This window comes from Schistocerca piceifrons, chromosome 2 (genome assembly GCF_021461385.2).
Source record: "Schistocerca piceifrons isolate TAMUIC-IGC-003096 chromosome 2, iqSchPice1.1, whole genome shotgun sequence".
Taxonomy (NCBI): domain Eukaryota; kingdom Metazoa; phylum Arthropoda; class Insecta; order Orthoptera; family Acrididae; genus Schistocerca; species Schistocerca piceifrons.
The window spans coordinates 475,824,486-475,845,533 of NC_060139.1; the positions used below are offsets into that span (position 1 = coordinate 475,824,486).

Sequence of the window (21,048 nt, forward strand, 5' to 3'; positions counted from 1 at the left end):
CTCTTTACTCTTCAATACCTATTCTATTTTTAACCTCTGACTCTTAGTTGAATCTTGCCTGACCCCACTTTCTCTCCATAATGCAACCACACCTATTACCGAACAGGTTGCGATATGATTGTAGAATACAGCTACGCAGAAATGCTTCATTTTGGTGCACTATTTTGTGGTTGTTTTATTGAAAGTACTGGCCATGTTTGCTTGGGAGGAAAGAATTGCCTTTCTCTCACTGGGAAGGTGCTCCCCTAGTGTGATCTCTGGTTCCTTCTTGTCAACAGAAGGCGATCAATGAGTCTCGTTAGGTGGGGAAGCGTCACTACGGAGATGAGCAGTTTAACTGAAGTGGGTCTGTTCTTTTGTTGGCTACAGCTGGCCTTCGCTGAGGGCAGAGACCACCCTGCAGTCACTGCTGTATTGAGAGAATAATTGAGCATGACACTTTGCCTTTTCTATATAGATGTTAAACGATGAGATCCCATGGTGCCATCCAATCAGCATGAGAAAGTCTGTTACTTTGACTCCAAAACTTTTATGTATCCAACCAAATGAGTTAACCTCACCATTGTAGTTGGCGCCAAGAGATTGAGCAGTTGCCGGCCGCGGTGGTCTAGCGGTTCTAGGCGCTCAGTCCGGAACCGCGCGATTGCTACGGTCGCAGGTTCGAATCCTGCCTCGGGCATGGATGTGTGTAATGTCCTTAGGTTAGTTAGGTTTAAGTAGTTCTAAGTTCTAGGGGACTGATGACCACAGATGTTAAGTCCCATAGTGCTCAGACCCATTTGAAGATTGGGCAGTTGGTGGAACACAGCTCCAAGCCATTATCAACCTGTTACTCATTAACGTGCATTTTGTATGCCAAGAGAGGGAAGCTTCTACTGTGTTTCCCTGTATTTCGTGACATGAGCGACATTTTCCTTCGTCATATAGGCAACATCATTGAGGGGTCCACTCCATGCGGAGTTTTCTGGAAAGTTGGAGGTTGAGGTCGGAGACCAATATTTCTGGGCTTTTAGTCCCCTGGCCCAGTTAATGATGCTGATTGGCACGCCATAGCTGATTCAGGGGAAATGTAAGTGCCGTAGTTGTGGTAACACGATACATATTCTGAGCAGCTCGCAGTTTACTTGTTCTGCTACGCAATTTGTGTCGTCTTTGTAATAGGGGAGGAAATCTTGTGTATTCTCCATAAAATCTTCAGTGTAATCTGGTTTTGCCCCACAGCATCAGCATCTTTTGTAATTTCTATAGAGACTTTACAGAGATTTGCTGTCTGAGCATTTTGCATGAGTTTTGTCCATCATTAAGAGCAAATAAAATCTATTACACTCAGATTTTACTTGTATTTACAGATCTCTTAATTGTCCTACAACATTTCCATGCTTAGGTGAACCAAAAATAACAAATATAACTTGTTATATACCTAAGTTGGCGCTGCTGCTACGGTCGCACGTCCGAATTCTGCCTCGGGCATGGATGTATGTGATGTCCTTAGGTTAGTTAGGTTTAAGTAGTTCTAAGTCTAGAGGTCTGATGACCTCAGATGTTAAGTCCTCATAGTGCCAGCTGAATACCTAAGTTGTCGTTCTCACTGTGACGACGTCTTCGTTGTGTACAGTGGCCAAACACAACGAACAGTAAGGAAAGAGAGACTCTACCAAGTTTCAAGGTAAACCACAAAGCGTTAGCTGTACAAAGTAGGAGGATTGTTGGAAGTTTCAGTGCAACATAGAAACACAGATTTTTCAGTAGGTGTGTATTTATTTGGTCTGTAATACAAGTGTGTTTGAAGAGTGCTGTGGTGCAGAAGCGGTTTTCACACAGTGTTGCCGGCTCTCTGGTAGACGAGCGTGTGCATGGAGTGTGCGGGCAGCGACAGCGACGCCTCTCCCAGCTGGGGGTCCGACACCACCACGGAGCGCCGCGTCCCCTGCCTGACAACACACAAACAACGGGGTCAGCACACAGCCTGCCACGCAGAGGTACGAATGGGCACTGATCTCTACAACATCCAACAGAGGTACGAATGGGCACTGATCTCTACAACATCCGGATGCAGGACTCTGCTCTATGAACAGAGAACTGTGGTGCCCTTGCAGACACCTACATTCCAATCACTTAGCTAACAAATTTTCGATCAGCTGTACGTGAACAAGGATTATTGGTTTCTGACTATAAACCCCATTTCAATGAGTGTGGCAGTGCCTGAAGCAGCGAATTTTTACAAACGACATTATTGCAGTACTTTATCAGAAGATATGCAGATAATTAAAATAATTGCTTCCTTGGTGTAAGCTACAGACTTTACAGTCTATCTTGTGGTTATGCTTCTGCCAATGTAAGCAAAAAATATTTTGTGTTGTTTGTATCTCTACTGTGTATATCCTGCAGCGAGCTTACAACGACTTATAACTTTAAGAGGAGTAGACATACAGTTTTAATTGTTGTTGTTGTGGTCTTCAGTCGTGAGACTGGTTTGATGCAGCTCTCCATGCTACTCTAACGTGTGCAAGCTTCTTCATCTCTCAGTACCTACTGCACCCTCCACGCTGCGCTCCAGTGCTAAATTGGTGATCGCTTGATGCCTCAGATGCTTCTATTCTCTTCTTGTCCAAACTATATATCGTCCATGTTTCACTTCCATACACAGCTTCACTCCATACAAATACTTTCAGGAACGACTTCCTGACACTTAAATCTATACTCGATGTTAACAAATTTCTCTTCTTCAGAAACGCTTTCCTAGCCATTGCCAGTCTACATTTTATATCCTCTCTACTTCGACCATCATCAGTAATTTTGCTCCCCAAATAGCAAAACTCCTTTACTACTTTAAGTGTCTTATTTCCTAATCTAATTCCCTCAGCATCACCCGACTCAATTCGACTATATCTTATATCCTCCTTTCAAGACAGTGTCCATTCCGTTCAACTGCTCTTCCAAGTCTTTTGCTGTCTCTGACAGAATTACAATGTCGTCGACGAACCTCAAAGTTTTTATTTCTTCTTCATGGATTTTCATACCTACTCCGAATTTTTCTTTTGTTTCCTTTACTGCTTGCTCAATATACAGATTGAATAACAACAGGGAGAGGCTACCACCCTGTCTCACTCTTTTCCCAACCACTGCTTCCCTTTCATGCCCCTCGACTCTTGTAATTGCCATCTGGTTTCTGTACAAATTGTAAATAGCCTTTCGCTCCCTGTATTTTACCCCTGCCACCTTCATAATTTGAAACAGAGTATTCCAGACAACATTGTCAAAAGCTTATAGTTTTAATTATCGCTTCTAAAAATCAAGTTATATAACTCATATTTTCGTTTTTTTGTATGTGTCTGTCTGCAGTTGTGGTACACACTGAAATACTTGAACCACCAGAACAGCCAAAACAAATTGGTGTATCTCCCTAACTCAGTGGTGTATGTCCACAAAGTAGTTTTCTGCATTAATAGGGAATACCGCTGCAACAATACATGATATGCCGGTGGACGTGTATGGTGAAAGTGCATAATTGTATGAAACAGTGGGTAAGTGGAGCAGTCGCTTCGAATGAGATCAGACAAGTCTGAACGAAGCGGCAGTCCATCTCTGTGTGAAGAAGCGGGAATCGCAAGATAAAATGGAAGACCTGGTGCTAGGAGATCGGCGCCTCATAATTCACGTGACAGTGGAAAAATCACCAGTGGATTAGACTTCATCGCCTTACACGAGATCTCGAACGTGATGAACATCGCCACCCGGTGGGTTCTGTGGGAGCTAACCAAGCAGTGGATTCACCACCGCCGGAATCGGCGATGACTCAGCTGTCATCGAGAAACGCGATGGCGAGTGGTTTTTGGGAGTGCCATGGTGTGGTGCTGGCAGATGTAACTGGAAAAGGACGAACCATGAGAGAAGCAAGCTACCGAAATCTTATGAGATCATGGGAGGCTGTAAGGACGAAGTATCGTAGGAAACTTTCCAAGGGGCGACATTCTCCACGATAGCTCCCTAGCTTATTCTGCACACTACAGGATCACACATGCTGCTTCTCTGAGATACCAAATTATCTCTCACTCCCCGTGTTCTCCTGACATGGATTCCAATGACTTCATCCTCTTTCGTTCACTAAAGGAATTATTGTATGGTATGTACTTGCAGAATGGCGACGAGGTGATTTTCTTGGTAGAAGGTTTCCTAAACAGCCAAAATACAGACTTCTACAAACAAGGTCTCAGTTAAGTCATCCATCGTCGGGAAAAATGTCCCAGACTGAAGGCAGAATACGCAGAGCTGGACTAAGACCATCACCAGGTGGAGAGGTCATAAAGAGCAGACTGGATATACCAAGAAAAACATTTCTGAAAAAGAAGAATTTTAATCACCTACTATCAACGAAAGTGTTTGGAGGTCTTTTCTGAAGGTATTTATTCGGGCTGTAGCCTTGTATGACAGTAGTGAAGCGCGTGCGATCAGTTCACGCGAGACGAAGATAGAAGCTTTTAAAATATGGTACTGTAGAAGAATCCTGAAGATCTGATGCGTAGATCGAACTGCAAACGAGGAGGTACTGATTCGAACTGGAGAAAAAAAAATTGTGACACAACTTGACTAAAAGAAGAGATCACTTTAAACTGCAGCTGTGTTGTTTAGCAATTTTAGTAAAAAGTTTAATTGTAATGGTAAATAAGAGATTAAATTATTGTTCTAAAATTAACAGTATGAAACAAATCATTTATGTACAGTGTGAGCTGCAGACCCGCTTTTTATGCTGGGACAGGAGAAGACAGTGGCAATGGTAAAGAGATGGAGAGTAATAAATACTGGAAGATAACAGACAGTGCCTGTGTCATAGAAAGAACCAAGGAGACACTGGCAGTATATGTGAGAGAGAGGGACACAGTGGCAGTGGAACGTCACAGAACAGTGCTAGGAAAAGAGTGATGGAGACGGTACCAGGGGTGGGGGGAGGATTAAGGGAAAGAGAAAATGGAAGTGGATGAGAGCGAGTGATAATGAGAGACAGAGTGTATGACAATGACAACCAGGAAGAGGGAGAAACAGTTCTGTGACAAGAGACAGCAGTTGTAGGAAGGAAGGTATGAGATATTAACAGTAAGAGAGATCAATAGAAACGTAATGACAGTGAGAGAATGTAGAAGTAGGACAGAATGAAGCTGTGACGCACGAGACAATGACGGAGACACACAAAGAGATACTGACAGTGAATTGGACTGGTGAGTGAGTGAGGGGAGTGTAACTGGGTGAGCATGGGTATGAGCGACCTACAGCGATGGTCTAGGGGGTGTGATTGAGTTACAGTTAGGGGACCATATGGGAGTCTGATGTGAGTTTCATGTTAAAAAAGCGCGAACATGTTTGCATGAGAACATTTTTGGAAAACATTATTAAAGGTACTGAGAATGGTAAAATGAGGCAGCTGCTACCCTACTCTTCAGTCGGATTCTTTTGAATAAACAGGAAAATATTCGCATTTTTTGTGCTCCGACGGGAAGGCGCTAGACGCAGAAGTTAGCGTTCGCTAAAGCTCTGCTCATGCAGGAAGCGGCCAAAACAAAAAATCTGTTATCATACGAAATATATTTAATATATTTTTTTATTCTAATAGCACCTTGCGGACCCCTCTGGCATAGCTCGCGGACCCCTGGGTGTCCGCGGACCACCTGTTGGGAACCACTGGCTTAGATGATGATCCTCGCAGTGGTCGGCCAAGATATGACACTACTCTAGAAATCATTGCAAAAGTGCACAAATGGCTATGGAGGACCGTCGATTGAAAGTACGTGAAATTGCTCACTCTTGCCAGATGTAATCTGAAAGGGTATATCACAAGAATTAGAAACGAAAAAATTATCTGCAAGATGGGTGCTGTGGCTCTTGACGCGCGCCAGCACACATGTGCCGTCGCCATGGCAAAATTACACGAACTAAGGAGTGAATTGTTCCCACACCCGCCTTATTCACTTGATATGGCTCCGTCAGTCTTCCGTCTCTTCGCAAAACTGGAAATTTTTCTTGGTGGACGAAGATTCACTTTAAACTAAAAATTGATAGCTGGAGTTGACAACTATTTTTGCAGACATGGAGGAAACTCATTTTCGAGATGGGAATGGGATCAAGGCACTGGAACATCGTTGGACCGAGTGCATCGATCTACAAGGAGACTACACTGAAAAATAATAAGTTTCAGTGATGTAAGTACTTTTTGTTTCTATTCCGTTCCTAGAACTTTCCAAACCACCCTCGTACTAGGCGCTAAATGATTGGACGTCCACGAATCTTCACAGAACGTGCGGTTTGAAGGCCTGTCTGCTCTGTAAATCAGGATAGATGGTGATCTGTGGCATCTCTGCCGAAAGAGCACAAGTGCTGGTGCATGCACAAGTGTTTCGGAGCACACCGCTTACCGCACATAGTTGAACATGGAGCTCTGCAGCAGACCACCCCTACGTCTTCACATGTTGATCCAACCACATCGTCAGTTACAATGGCAGTGGGGAAGGGACCATTGTCTTTCGACCGTCGATCGATAAAAGTGTCGGCTCCTCGTGTGAATCACATTTTTGCCGTACTAGGTCGACCGTCATCTCCCGCAGGCTGGTGGGAGGAGTATTATGCTATAGGAGACAGTCTCCTGCGCTTGCATATGACCTGTGGTAGTAATCGAGTAAGTGCTGACAACTGATAACCACCTGAATTCCTTCGTGCTTTATGCCTTCCCCGATGGCGATGTCATCTTTCAGCAGTATAATTGTCCGTGTCTCGGAGGCAGAACCGCGCTATAGTTGTTTGAGGGGCATTATAGTGAACTAACGTTAATGTCTCGGCGACCAAAATCGCCTGATTTAAATCCTATGTGAGCCATTTGGGTCGCTATAGGGTGCCATCACTACGTATGCAAATCAGTGGCCCTTTCTTTGCGCATATTACATGACCTGTCCAAGGACATCCAATGTCTCATACCTCCACAAACTACTAGCAAACTGTCGAATCCGTTATGCCCCGAATCAGTGATGTATTTCGTCCCAAAACGAACGAACAAGCTATTAACCAGATAGTCATAATATTTGGCTCATCAGTATATAAGAAATATCTGTAACACTTACGCTGAAAAAACAAAGCTTTCAGCCACTACACTATGTTCACAAGGATATCTGCGTCATTTAAAAGATGACCCTAGGTGAGAGCGTATTAAGTATGTACTGCTTGCAGCGTACAAGCCTACTTTCTTAGTAATTACTTGTGAAGTACAGCCATCGAGCTAAGAATTACAGAGACTAGTTGCATAACAATCACACGCCATGCTGATATACATAAACCCTCGATCTTGTTCTTCACCAAAGTATAATGTAAATAATTAAGTGTCTCTAATGGTCTTTGTTCACGTCTTTACAGTAGTGACCAACGGCAAAAATGTTTGCAATGAGGGTGCGGGTAATTCTTCTTATAGAGGCGACGTCACCCCACTGTACGTAGAGTCATAATATCCGTGCTCCAGTAACATTTACTCAGAAAGTTATCTATACGGATTGCTATTTCGAAAGAAAGTAGTTTTTAAAACGCGCCACTCTCTGTACACAACGGTCATCTCACAATAAACCCCTTCAGTTGTCTACTGAGCCAATGTTATATCTGAAAACGCACAATAGTGACATGTTCTGTAGAACTCGCCGAGAAGTTTGGTCAGAGTTAAGATTACATCGTAAGTCTTATTGTAAAGCCCTGCAAGTGAGAGAGAAATGTAACATCTCTCTGAATTTGAAATCGTCGAGAATGAGACACACCTTTGAGACCCAATGCTAATTTTACTGTGCACAACGGATTTACTAATGCTGTAAATGATTGGCCCTAGCGAAGAATCTGAAGGTGGGGAGTTTACATAATATCATCATTTAAAGGAATTGGTTCTACATCTACATCTACATTTACATCTACATTTATACTCCGCAAGCCACCCAACGGTGTGTGGCGGAGGGCACTTTACGTGCCACTGTCATTACCTCCCTTTCCTGTTCCAGTCGCGTATGGTTCGCGGGAAGAACGACTCTCTGAAAGCCTCCGTGCGCGCTCTAATCTCTCTAATTTTACATTCGTGATCTCCTCGGGAGGTATAAGTAGGGGGAAGCAATATATTCGATACCTCATCCAGAAACGCACCCTCTCGAAACCTGGCGAGCAAGCTACACCGCGATGCAGAGCGCCTCTCTTGCAGAGTCTGCCACTTGAGTTTATTAAACATCTCCGTAACGCTATCACGGTTACCAAATAACCCTGTGACGAAACGCGCCGCTCTTCTTTGGATCTTCCCTATCTCCTCCGTCAAACTGATCTGGTACGGATCCCACACTGATGAGCAATACTCAATTATAGGTCGAACGAGTGTTTTGTAAGCCACCTCCTTTGTTGATGGACTACATTTTCTAAGCACTCTCCCAATGAATCTCAGCCTGGTACCCGCCTTACCAACAATTAATTTTATATGATCATTCCACTTCAAATCGTTCCGAACGCAGACTCCCAGATATTTTACAGAAGTAACTGCTACCAGTGTTTGTTCCGTTATCATATAATCATACAATAAAGGATCCTTCTTTCTATGTATTCGCAATACATTACATTTGTCTATGTTAAGGGACAGTTGCCACTCCCTGCACCAAGTGCCTATCCGCTGCAGATCTTCCTGCATTTCGCTACAATTTTCTAATGCTGCAACTTCTCTGTATACTACAGCATCATCCGCGAAAAGCCGCATGGAACTTCCGACACTATCTACTAGGTCATTTATATATATTGTGAAAAGCAATGGTCCCATAACACTCCCCTGTGGCACGCCAGAGGTTACTTTAACGTCTGTAGACGTCTCTCCATTGATAACAACATGCTGTATTCTGTTTGCTAAAAACTCTTCAATCCAGCCACACAGCTGGTCTGATATTCCGTAGGCTCTTACTTTGTTTATCAGGCGACAGTGCGGAACTGTATCGAAGGCCTTCCGGAAGTCAAGAAAAATAGCATCTACCTGGGAGTCTGTATCTAATATTTTCTGGGTGTCATGAACAAATAAAGCGAGTTGGGTCTCACACGATCGCTGTTTCCGGAATCCATGTTGATTCCTACATAGTAGATTCTGGGTTTCCAAAAACGACATGATACTCGAGCAAAAAACATGTTCTAAAATTCTACAACAGATCGACGTCAGAGATATAGGTCTATAGTTTTGCGCATCTGCTCGACGACCCTTCTTGAAGACTGGGACTACCTGTGCTCTTTTCCAATCATTTGGAACCCTCCGTTCCTCTAGAGACTTGCGGTACACGGCTGTTAGAAGGGGGACAAGTTCTTTCGCGTACTCTGTGTAGAATCGAATTGGTATCCCGTCAGGTCCAGTGGACTTTCCTCTATTGAGTGATTCCAGTTGCTTTTCTATTCCTTGGACACTTATTTCGATGTTAGCCATTTTTTCGTTGGTGCGAGGATTTAGAGAAGGAACTGCAGTGCGGTCTTCCTCTGTGAAACAGCTTTGGAAAAAGGTGTTTAGTATTTCAGCTTTACGCGTGTCATCCTCTGTTTCAATGCCATCATCATCCCGGAGTGTCTGGATATGCTGTTTCGAGCCACTTACTGATTTAACGTAAGACCAGAACTTCCTAGGATTTTCTGTCAAGTCGGTACATAGAATTTTACTTTCGAATTCACTGAACGCTTCACGCATAGCCCTCCTTACGCTAACTTTGACATCGTTTAGCTTCTGTTTGTCTGAGAGGTTTTGGCTGCGTTTAAACTTGGAGTGAAGCTCTCTTTGCTTTCGCAGTAGTTTCCTAACTTTGTTGTTGCACCACGGTGGGTTTTTCCCGTCCCTCACAGTTTTACTCGGCACGTACCTGTCTAAAACGCATTTTACGATTGCCTTGAACTTTTTCCATAAACACTCAACATTGTCAGTGTCGGAACAGAAATTTTCGTTTTGATGTGTTAGGTAGTCTGAAATCTGCCTTCTATTACTCTTGCTAAACAGATAAACCTTCCTCCCTTTTTTTTATATTCCTATTAACTTCCATATTCAGGGATGCTGCAACAGCCTTATGATCACTGATTCCCTGTTCTGCAATTAAAGAGTTCTGATAATGAACTCAGTAATACTGTGACTTATTGTCAAAAATATATGAATATCAAAGCAATGAAACATAATTATAAAGACAAAAACGTTACAAACTTGCTATACGTATTGCTAACTAATGCAATGAGTTGGCTAAGTTACTAAAAGAGGTGGAGTTACACCAATCTTGGATCTGCTTCTGTGATACAGGCACAGTACCCTGACTATGATGACCAGAGTGACAGTTTGACTAGAACTAATACCCCAAGATTCTACAGAACTAGGGAAGTGCTGACAAATGAGCCAGTGGCAGCTATCTTGCAATCGAACAGAACCGTTCTGGTTTCCCTAATATGCTGTAGCTGTAAGCCAGGGTTCCCATAGTCTTTTCTGAACTCTGAACAGGGCTGAGACACAGAGACTGCACGACTTCAGAGCGTGCAGCCGCAATCTAGTCTCCACATCTCTCAACTGGCGCATGTCTTCCTCATCCTGGACATGACTGTCCTCATCCACGTCTTCCCATCGGCCCCATTTTGTGTCTCTAAAACGAAGCTTACTGCGGCCTCCCCGGCAACACTATGTGCCCATCAGTTTTCTAAAAATTTGGCAACACCTCCAAATAGCGTAATTGCTTCATAGGAAGGGTTTCTTGCCCAAAATTGCCGAAACGCCAACACACCAACAAATCTCATATATTTTCTTCCTTTCTAAAGAGCCTGCTGCCATGAGTTAAACCCAAATGACGTCACAAGTAACACGCCGATCAGTGCTCATTGTACCATCAACTAGCCTCACATTACAGATCCCGTGAAAACGCAAAAAGCTTGCTACGAGGCTACTAGTCGACTCTGCTACAGCGTCAGCTCAGAGCTATTTTCGAGTTTTTTTTATGAACGCCAAGACATGTTTCTCTCCCCAGGTGTCTCACTCCCTCAGTTCCCAGTGCCTATCGCCTTATGGCAGAGTTAAGTTTTCTGTCATGAAGCCTTTTTTATATTCGGCACTCACTGATTGTCATAAATGGGTAACGGCTTGTCCGCCAGCACACTATCCATCCAAGTGACTTTCATGTCCTGGGCAGGAGGTAGCTTCCCCAGCTGTCGTTGTTCTTGCTTCTTCAAAAGGCCAGACGCACGGCCCTAGTGGGTAGTTTCACCAGGCCTCGCTATGTACCACAAGTCTCATGTTCATAGCACTATTTGCTCCTAAAGTAAGCCCAGAAAACGACTGGAAGTACCCAGCACCAAGTTGGATTATAAGAAAATTAAGAAGAGGAAATGAACACACCACATCCTATCACTGTGATAATATGTATGTCATCAAGGTAATTAACTCCCTCCATTTGCAGATTTAAAGATTCCAGAGGAATGAAAAGAGGCTCACTGAAGGGGCTTGCAGCATTCCAGTATAATTCGATCAGATGTCTCAGATCACTATGGGCCAACAACATAGATGTCTTTCCCGTCACACAGATCCAACGGAGAGAATTGAATGACTTCTGATGGAATATAACTAGAAATATCACTCAGTAAGAGAGAGCGACAGAGAGAGAGGTTAGATATCGTGATAGTGATGTATGATGTACATTGATAACCCAAAACATTATGACCACCTACTTAAAAGCGTGTGATTCACCTCTAGGACGCAATTCAGCAGTGATTCTGGGTGCCATAGATTCGACAAGTACTTGATGTGTTTCCAGAGATTTGTGCCACGAGATGCCTATGCACATATCACAATCTTCCCGTAATGTACGGGCGGTTGGTTTTCGGGGCGGACCTGGCACCCGATAGGTCCCAAATAGGTTTCATCGAATTCAGAAAAGCCGAATTTGATGGTCAAGACATCAACATGAGTTCACTATCATGCTCCCAAAACCATTTCACCACGATTATGGCCTTGTGGCAGGGACAGTTAGCCTGCTGAAAGATGCCACCGCTGGTGGGGAAGAAATCAAGCATAAGGGGTTAAGATGGTCCCTAATAATGTTCACGTAGTCCCTACCTGTCATGGTGTCTTCGATTACCACCGCAGGTCCCTTGGAAGCCCAAGTGAATGTGTCTCATAACATAATATTGCTCTCACTGGCCTGCCTCTGGGGTGCGCTGCATGTTTCGAGCAGCCGTTCAGCCTGGATGACGGAGTATCTGGGCATGACCGTCGACCTGGTTTCACAACAAAGGGGTTTCATCCCGCCAGGCGAATCGATTCCGTTGATCCATGGTCATATCTCAATGATCTCGTGCCCACTGTTATAATAATTGACGGTGTTGTTGGGTCAACACGGGAACATCTGCTGCAGAACACCATTTTCAACACTGTGCGCTGTATGATGTGCTCCAAAATACTCGTGCCTGCGCCAGCACTGTACTCTACCGCCAGATCTGCCACAGATCGCCGCCTATCCTGCTGTAAAGAGCGGGCAAGCCTCCAACTTACCGTCGCCTACTCGTGGTTTCAGCATTCTTCGACCAGTTTCCATAGATGCTCACGACATTACCACAACTGTCCGGCTTCGCCGCTTCCGAGATACGGGATGCCATTTCTTTTTGCTTTAAATTGGGTGAAAACGCTACGACAACTTACGGCAAGCTTCAGAAGGCTTTTGGAGAGGAGGTTACGCCAAGAGCTCAAGTTTTTCATTGGCATAAAACGTCTAGTGAACGAAGAACGAATGTTGAAGATGAAGACCGCAATGGACGACCATCAACCTCACAGATGGATGTCAACTTGGCCAGGATGCGTGAACTCGTACGATCTGATCGAAGATTATGCGTGAAAATGATTGCAGAAGAACTGAACATCAATCGATCTAATAATAACTGAAGATCTTGGTGTGAGAAAGATTTGTACAAAAACAGTCCCCAAAAATCTCACACCAGAACAGCGAGAAACATGGAAAAATGTGGCAGCCGATCTGTTAGAACAAACGGAAATCAATCCAGAATTGTTGAGCCCTGTTATCACTGGTGATGAAAGTTGGATTTTTCAGTACGATCCAGAGACAAAACACCAACGTTCGAAATGGTGCTCAAAGGGATCACCCAGACCAAAAAAAGCTCACATGTCAAAGTCAAAAGTGAAATGCATGCTTGTGTGCTTCTTAGATTCCAAGGGAATTGTTCAAAAAGAGTGGGTGCCTCCTGGCCAAACAGTTAACCAATATTACTACAAAGAAATTTTAGAAAGACTTCGTAAAAGAGTTCTTCGTGTCCGTGCCAACATTGCTGATAATTGGATTCTGCATCACGTTAATGAGCCATCCCACACTTCTCTGTCAGTACAGCAATTTTTAACCTCAAAACAAATTTCAGTACTACCACAGCCACCTTGTTCCCTGATATTGCTCCGTGCGACTTTTTTCTATTTCCAAGAGTCATGACGGCGGTCGAGGGACACCATTTTCAGAAAACACAAGATGTCCAAAGAGCTGTGACGAGGGTCTTGGAGGATATTGCGGAAGATGAGTTCCTGAAATGTTACCATCTGTGGCAGAAGCGCTGGAAAAAGTGTGTGCAATCAGAAGGGGTGTACTTTGAAGGAGACAACAGTAAACTTGACTAAAACAGTAAGCAACATTTTTTTCATATTAGTCTCATTACTTTATTGTCGCACCTCGTATACTTCTCGTACCACGTCACGCGCCCTCAGAGCCACCAGGCAGCACACAACATTGTGGTGGGCAGTGGTCATAATGTTCCGGCTTATCAGTGTATATTTGATGTGGGAACATCAGGCAAGCAGTAAATCAGTTACTGCTCGTAGGCCTTTGAAACTAATTTATAGGGTTCGATGAACTCTATAGGTTACTGTATGACCAGTGGTTAGACATCCTATTTGGTTAATGCAGAAGACGTCCATTGTGATTCTGAACCAGAGGGTCGACAAGGAAGGATAGGTGGTAGGACTTGCCAGAGTGCCGCAACATGCTAAAATAGTAACTGCTTTGTAATTCCACAGTACACGAAGCAGCGATTATTCTCTTGTGCCGTGAAGACGATCATGTAGATTTGGAAGATAGGTCAGCTCAAAGCACAGGGAATGAACGAATGCCATGTCAGTTTGTCCAAAAATCCAGCAACAACTATTTTGATGCTTATGTGACAAAGGCACAAAATAATGGGCAACACTTGGCAAATGTGAGAGAGTAAAGGAGCACAACCAGCCCAGTATGCAACTGTGTGCACTTGCAGAATGGACCTCAGGTTGCAGAGAGAGTTGCGACGTACTTGTTTTGCAGGACTACGACGACGTCATCCTGAGGAGTGAGGAAGGCGACGCTCTCGACGTCGGTGGAGTTGGCGTCGGCGTCCATCTGGAGTTTGACACGCCTGGATCCGCGCGGCACGAAGCGCGAGAAGTGCGCGATGGCGTAGTACATGGGCTGCTTGTAGAACTCGTCCGCCGTCACGTTTGCCACGATGGACGCGTCCGCGTAGTTGCCGATCCAATTAGGGCCGCCTTCAGTGTTCACCACCATGTTCCAGTCCTCCCAGGCGGACGTCCAGTGGTTTATCACCTGCGCAGCACACAGAAGGCAACTCACCAGGAAAGACCAAACACGACTGGACCTTTAAGTCTTCTCCTCACAGTAGGGCAATACAGCTCTCAGGAAAGTGGAGGTGAAGTAAAATGGTAATGTGAATGGGACCCACAAGCAATATTCTAGGATGGGTCACGTTAGTGTTAGAACGGATCTCCTTTGTATATCGCATTTTGGTCTTATGACTAAGGCCCTCGTGGCTCGTTGTCTTAGTTGCTGGTTACTTCCTGGCTGTATGGTAGTAATCCATGAAACTGTTTTGTTTTTCACATTCCGTCCAGGCCTGCATTGACACATTCAGAGATAGTCGTGTTTTCGCTGAGTCTGCAGACTAGTTGCAAGTCTCAGTGGAACCAGAAGTACCCCTGTCCAACGTGGTTCTGGACGAAACGTCAGGAAAAAAACATATTCATGGACCATGACCACACATTTAAAAGGAGCCCCAGCAACTGACTGTATTTTCGCAGCATCCTGCCAATTAATTGAAGTCTGCCATCTGCTTTAGAGTCAACCGAGTGCAACTTTCGCAACCGACTTAGGCCACAGGAGTACGGAAGGACAAGATTTCGCGCCTACCATCGGCGACACCATCCAACCTGTCGCGGTGCGTGACCGGTAGTGGAGGAAGAGTTGGGGACGATAGGAGTATAAAGAAGGTAAGATACTCATTCCAAAGGTATCACCTGAAGATGACGCCAAGGTATTCAGTGAAAACATCGTCTTACGAAAACGACTGCACCCAGCTGGACATCCGACAGCAGTACAAACAACTTAACACTTATAGTCTCCGTTCTCTGGGCGAGCCCTGCGACGGTTGATTTAGTATTAAGTCCACAGTCAAACACTTCCTCAGTGCTTTCTAGCGGGTATTTCTCTGAGACCGCTAAGTCGTAGAAAAAGTTATAAAAAACTTGCTGTTCATTTATATATTGTGTGAAATACTGTAGCCTATTATTTTCTGTGTCTTTGAAAAGTTGAAGCCCGATGCACCTATACCACTCTTGAACATGGTGTCAGCATTTTTATTCAGAGCGGTTATGGTCTACATAAAATACCCACCACTAATGTAAACAGGTTTAGCGCTTCGCTTGCTATGTGGCTGGTACTTTCCTGCACTATGTATGTAGGAGTGCAGCGCTCTCAGACAGCGTATTTTACCTGTATGATGTCGCTGGTGTAGTTCTCTGCCCGTTCCCACGATCCCAGCCTCACCGCAGGGTACCCGCCTCCCATGAAGGGACCTGCAACACAAGAGCACGTCGTCAGTGGCCGTCAAGTCTGAGGCAAACAGCTGGCTCGTCCTTCTGATTTTTATACCATGTAATGCTTAATGTGTTTCACGTAATGCTTAATGTGTTGTTAGACTTACATGAGTCTGATGAAATAACGAAAGAATTTTCCACCGTATCATTTCTCTGAACCACGACAAAGAGGCAAGCATGAGACAAAAACGATGCCGCTAGAGCATACAGATGCCAGACTGTATCGGTTATGACTCGGTTGCCACCTTTGAAACCAATGAGCGAGTGAATTAAAGAAGCATTCTATCCAAACAATTATAAATCTATGTTACTTTGCACTTACATAAAATATTAAAAATATTTACTGTGTTGCTAAATGTTTCGAAAACACCACTTTTACAAATTTTGTGGGATTAAAAAGTGACGGTAATAAATGACTTGGGATAAGAAACTAGAAGTTTCAGCTACCGTATGAGATGTGAGATTGGTTGAAGAAAATGAAATAATAGTCGTAGTATTTATGGAATACTCAGTCGCTACTTGGAGGATCATAGACGTACTAGAAACTTAAATACACAGCCGGCGTAAGGCGTCTGACGATGGTCTATAAAGTCGAAAGGCGGTTCACAACAAAATATAAAATAAATATAATTATGAAACATTAATACAGTCTATTCTAGTTTCTTATGTAATAGAAATTATTACATTTTGACTAATCCTTACCACTGACACGATATTGCAGCAGTAGCATTTCAAAATTTCCAACATTGAGACAGGAAGTATGACTGTCGACGTGGGATGGTCAATTATATAATGGATTCCTTAGGTTTGACAAAAAACTGAGAAAGTATATGAACCACTGACCATGAGATCTACCATTGTTTCCATACATTTATAAAACATCTAATACTGTGCAAGCAGCCACATAAAGTAGTTCAGATATCTAATCTGATCATTAAGGCCTTTTAGCACCTTCTTTAAACTCTAGATAAGTAACACAAGTCATCGAACCCATTCTTTCTTATAGTAAGTACCTTGTTTCAACGTACCTAATCAACTGTCTGCAAACGTAATTTTTACCACTCCTTGCACTGCATTTGACGTACTCGTAGACCAAACAAGCAGCTCAAAAACAGTTTTGCACCTACTGAATAGCTGCGAATGTGTGTTGGCTCAGATTCAAAGAGAGCACAGGATGAAGGAATAGCCCTTACTATATGAAAACATATTTTAATGTGAAATAATAGGAAACAATGACCAAAATAAATGCAATTTTTAGGCGCAAATTTGTTAATCTAGTAAAACAAAATCTCCTGGTGGGTAACGTTAAATTCTGCATTGCTCTCCCCCCCCCCCCCCCCCCTCCTCACTGAATGGCGACATGCTGCGATCCTCGTTAGTGTGCTGTCCACAAGGTGTTCGAACGTTGCTCTTTAAGCCTGTGCCACTTTCCGATTGTGGGTGTCCTGAGCTCATCCAATGAGTGGGGAGGATTTCTGCGACGATGCTCTGCATCTTTCAGCAGGTGGTTAGTTGAGCGTATGTCGGCAGATACCGCAGGTAATTCCATTCTACTGAGTGCTGAGGTGTGAAGGAAGAAGATGACAGGCTTGCAAGCGTCTGAACATTAGTCTTGAAAGACTAACTCATGTACAGAGCTAGACGGTGAGTTGGAGGACACTATCGCGATACTGCACATATTTCAAGTTAGCTTCTACATCTACATCTATATCCATACTCCGCAAGCCACCTGATGGTGTGTGGCGGAGGGTACTTTGAGTACATCTATCGGTTCTCCCTTCTATTCCAGTCTCGTATTGTTCGTGGAAAGAAAGATTGTCGGCATGCCTCTGTGGGGGCTCTAATCTCTCTGATTTTATCCCCATGGTCTCTTCGTGAGATATACGTAGGAGGGAGCAATATACTGCTTGACTCCTCGGTGAAGGTACGTTCTCGAAAATTCAACAAAAGCCCGTACCGAGCTACTGAGCGTCTCTCCTGCAGAGTCTTCCACTAGAGTTTATCTATCATCTCCGTAACGTTTTCGCTATTACTAAATGATCCTGTAACGAGGAGCGCTGCTCTCCGTTGGATCTTCTCTATCTCTTCCATCAACCCTATCTCATACGGATCCCACATTGCTGAGCAGTATTCAAGCAGTGAGTGAACAAGTGTACTGTAACCTACTTCCTTTGTTTTCGGATTGCATTTCCTTAGGATTCTTCCAATGAATCTCAGTCTGGCATCTGCTTTACCTGCTTCGATAGGTACAAGAGCAGACCTACATCCGTTTACGGTACTGGTGCAAAACATGACTGACCCACGTTGCCGGTGGACGCTTGGTAATGGTTGACGCTTACATTGGAACCTTGCAGCCTCCACGCTCTTCTCCGATGATCATCAGGCGTCAGATAAATCCTGTACTTACCAGTGGCGAAAATCCTCTGCCAGTGACCCAGGCGTACACAGACAAATACTGTTTAGGCGTATTTGCCAAATGCCGACCGGCACTTTGCAGTAATTCGAAATGAATGGATCTGAGTATAACCTAAATAAAGTGTTATCAAATAAAATAAGTAAGACCTAACCTAGATGGTATTTGCCTTTCTGTACGTTGGAAGTGATCACAATAATCGGTGGCCCTCATGTCTTCAATTATGAAATTGACCCAGGAGTTTTTTTTATTTATTTGCATATCAAGTTCCGTAGGAAAAAGTTGAGGAGCATATCTACAAGGTCATGGAAATGAAATGAGCGTTTGGCGTCATTGGCCGGGATGCCCCTTACGGGGTAGGTCCGGCCGCCTTTGTGCAGGTCTTATTACATTCGATGCCACATTGGGCGGCCTGCGCGTCGGATGGGGATGGAATGATGATGAAGACAGCCCAACACCCAGTCCCTGAGCGGAGAAAATCCCCGACCCAGCTGGGAATCGAACCCGGGCCCCTGAGGACGGCAGTCCGTCACGCTGACCAATTCAGCTATCGGGGCGGACTTCCAAGGTCATTGTCATGGAACATGAAATTACAACATAAAAGTAATAACAGATAAAAATAAAATGTTTATGAACCAGAAAAAAGTGAAGCCATAAGTTCACTTAAACGCAGTCAACAATGCAACAAGAATCAGCTTAATTTTTGAAGGAACTCCTCGACAGAATAGGTGTGATCCACGTGGAAACTCTTCAGTTTCGCCGCGCGGGATTAGCCGAGCGGGCTAAGGCGCTGCAGTCATGGACTGTGCGGCTGGTCCCGGCGGAGGTTCGAGTCCTCCCTCGGCCATGGGTGTGTGTGTGTTTGTCCTTAGGATACTTTAGGTTAAGTAGTGTGTAAGCTTAGGGACTGATGACCTTGGCAGTTGGGTCCCGTAGGGTTGCACACATATTTGAACATTTTTGAACTCTTCAGTTTCGATTTGAAAGCCTAAAGATTACTGCTAAGATTTTTGAATTCTTGTGGTAGCTTATTGAAAATGGAAGCAGCAGTATACTGCACGCCTTTCTTCACAAGAGTTAAGAAAGTCCGATCCAAATGCAGGTTGGATTTCTGCGGAGTGTTAACTGAGTTAAAGCTGCTTATTTTTGAGAATAAGTTAATATTATCAACAAGAAATGACAGTAAGGGATAAATATATTGAGAGGCCAATGTCAAAATACCCAGACTCCTGAACAGAGGTCGACAAGAGGTTCGTGAACTTACACTACTTATTGCCCGAACCGCCCGTTTCAGAGCCAAAAATATCCTTTTAGAATGGGAAGAGTTACCCCAAAATATAATACCATACGACATAAGCGAATGAAAATAAGCAAAATAGACTAATTTTGCTGTCGAGCGATCACTTACTTCAGATATAGTTCGAATAGTAAAAACGGCAGCATTAAGTCTTTTAACAAGATTCTGAACGAGGGCTTTCCACGAGTTTACTATCTATCTGAAAACCTAGAAATTTGAACTGTTCAGTCTCACTAATCATATGCCCATACTGTGAAACTAAAACGTCATATTTTGTTGAAATTGTGTTAGGAACTGTAAGAACTGAGTCTTACTGTGATTTAGCGTTAGTTTATTTTCTACAAGCTATGAACTTAGGTCATAAACTGCACACAACATCCTTTACTACCAAGCTAGTTTCATCAGCAAACAGAAATATTTTACAGTTAGCCATAATACTAGAGGCCATATCATTTATATAAATAAGGAACAGTAGTGGCCCCAACGCTGATCCCCATTTGACTGTAGCCCACTCAGACCCCACATCACAGCCATTCTCAACACTGTGAATAATGACTTTTTGCTGTCTGTTGCTAAAGTAAGAGGTGAACCAAAGCTACTCCCCATGTTCCATAATGTTTCAACTTCTAGAGCAACATTTTGTGATCAACACAATCAGACGCCTTAGTTAAATCAAAAAATATGCCCAGCGTTCCAAACCTTTTGTTTAAACCATCCAGGATCTCACAGAGAAAAGAGAACATAGCATTTTCAGTTATTAAACAACCCTTAGAGCCGAACTGTACACTTGATAGCAAATTATTTGATATAAAATGATCAATTACCCTCAGATACACAGACTTTTCAATAACATTAGCAAACACTGATGGCATAGAAATAGGTCTAAAATTGTCTACATTATCCCTTTCTCCTTTTTCATAAAGCAGCTTTATTACTGACTACTTTAATCGTTCAGCAAACTGACCATTCCTAAAGGAAAAATTACAAATATGGCTAAATACAGGGCTCACATGTGCAGCGCGGTACTTTAATATTCAGCTAGGCACTCCATCACATCCATGACAGTTCTTAGTCTTCAGTTATTTAATTATTAACTCAAACTCCCTCTTGTCTGTATCACAGAGGATTTCAGACATCGATCTCCGGAAGGCATTTGCCAAGAGAGTTATATGATTCCCTTTAGCAACTAAATTTTTATTTAATTCACCAGCATTGTTCAGAAAAGATTGTTAAATACTGTACATATATCTGATTTATCAGTAACAGAAATATTTTTACTACGAACTGACTTTATATCGTCGACCCTGTGCTGCTGACCAGACACTTCCTTCAGAACTGACCATATGGTTTTAATTTTATTCTGTGAATTAGTTACTCTATTTGGGTACCACATACTCTTTGTCTTCCTAATAACATTTTTAAGCACCATACAGTACT

The 21,048-nt window shown here is 43.5% G+C and overlaps 1 protein-coding gene across 1 annotated transcript in view; it reads right to left on the reverse strand.

Moving 5' to 3' along the window:
- Nucleotides 1-1,738: 1,738 nt before the first annotated feature.
- Nucleotides 1,739-21,048, reverse strand: part of LOC124776202 (lysosomal acid glucosylceramidase-like) — a 133,189-nt gene continuing 113,879 nt past the window's right edge. Inside the window, exons 8-10 of the mRNA XM_047251036.1 lie at nt 15,798-15,880; nt 14,326-14,615; nt 1,739-1,931 (exon numbers count right to left, since the gene is read on the reverse strand). Of these exons, the coding sequence (XP_047106992.1) occupies nt 1,814-1,931; nt 14,326-14,615; nt 15,798-15,880 (491 nt within the window). The 3' untranslated portion in view covers nt 1,739-1,813. The remainder of the gene's footprint in view (nt 1,932-14,325; nt 14,616-15,797; nt 15,881-21,048) is intronic.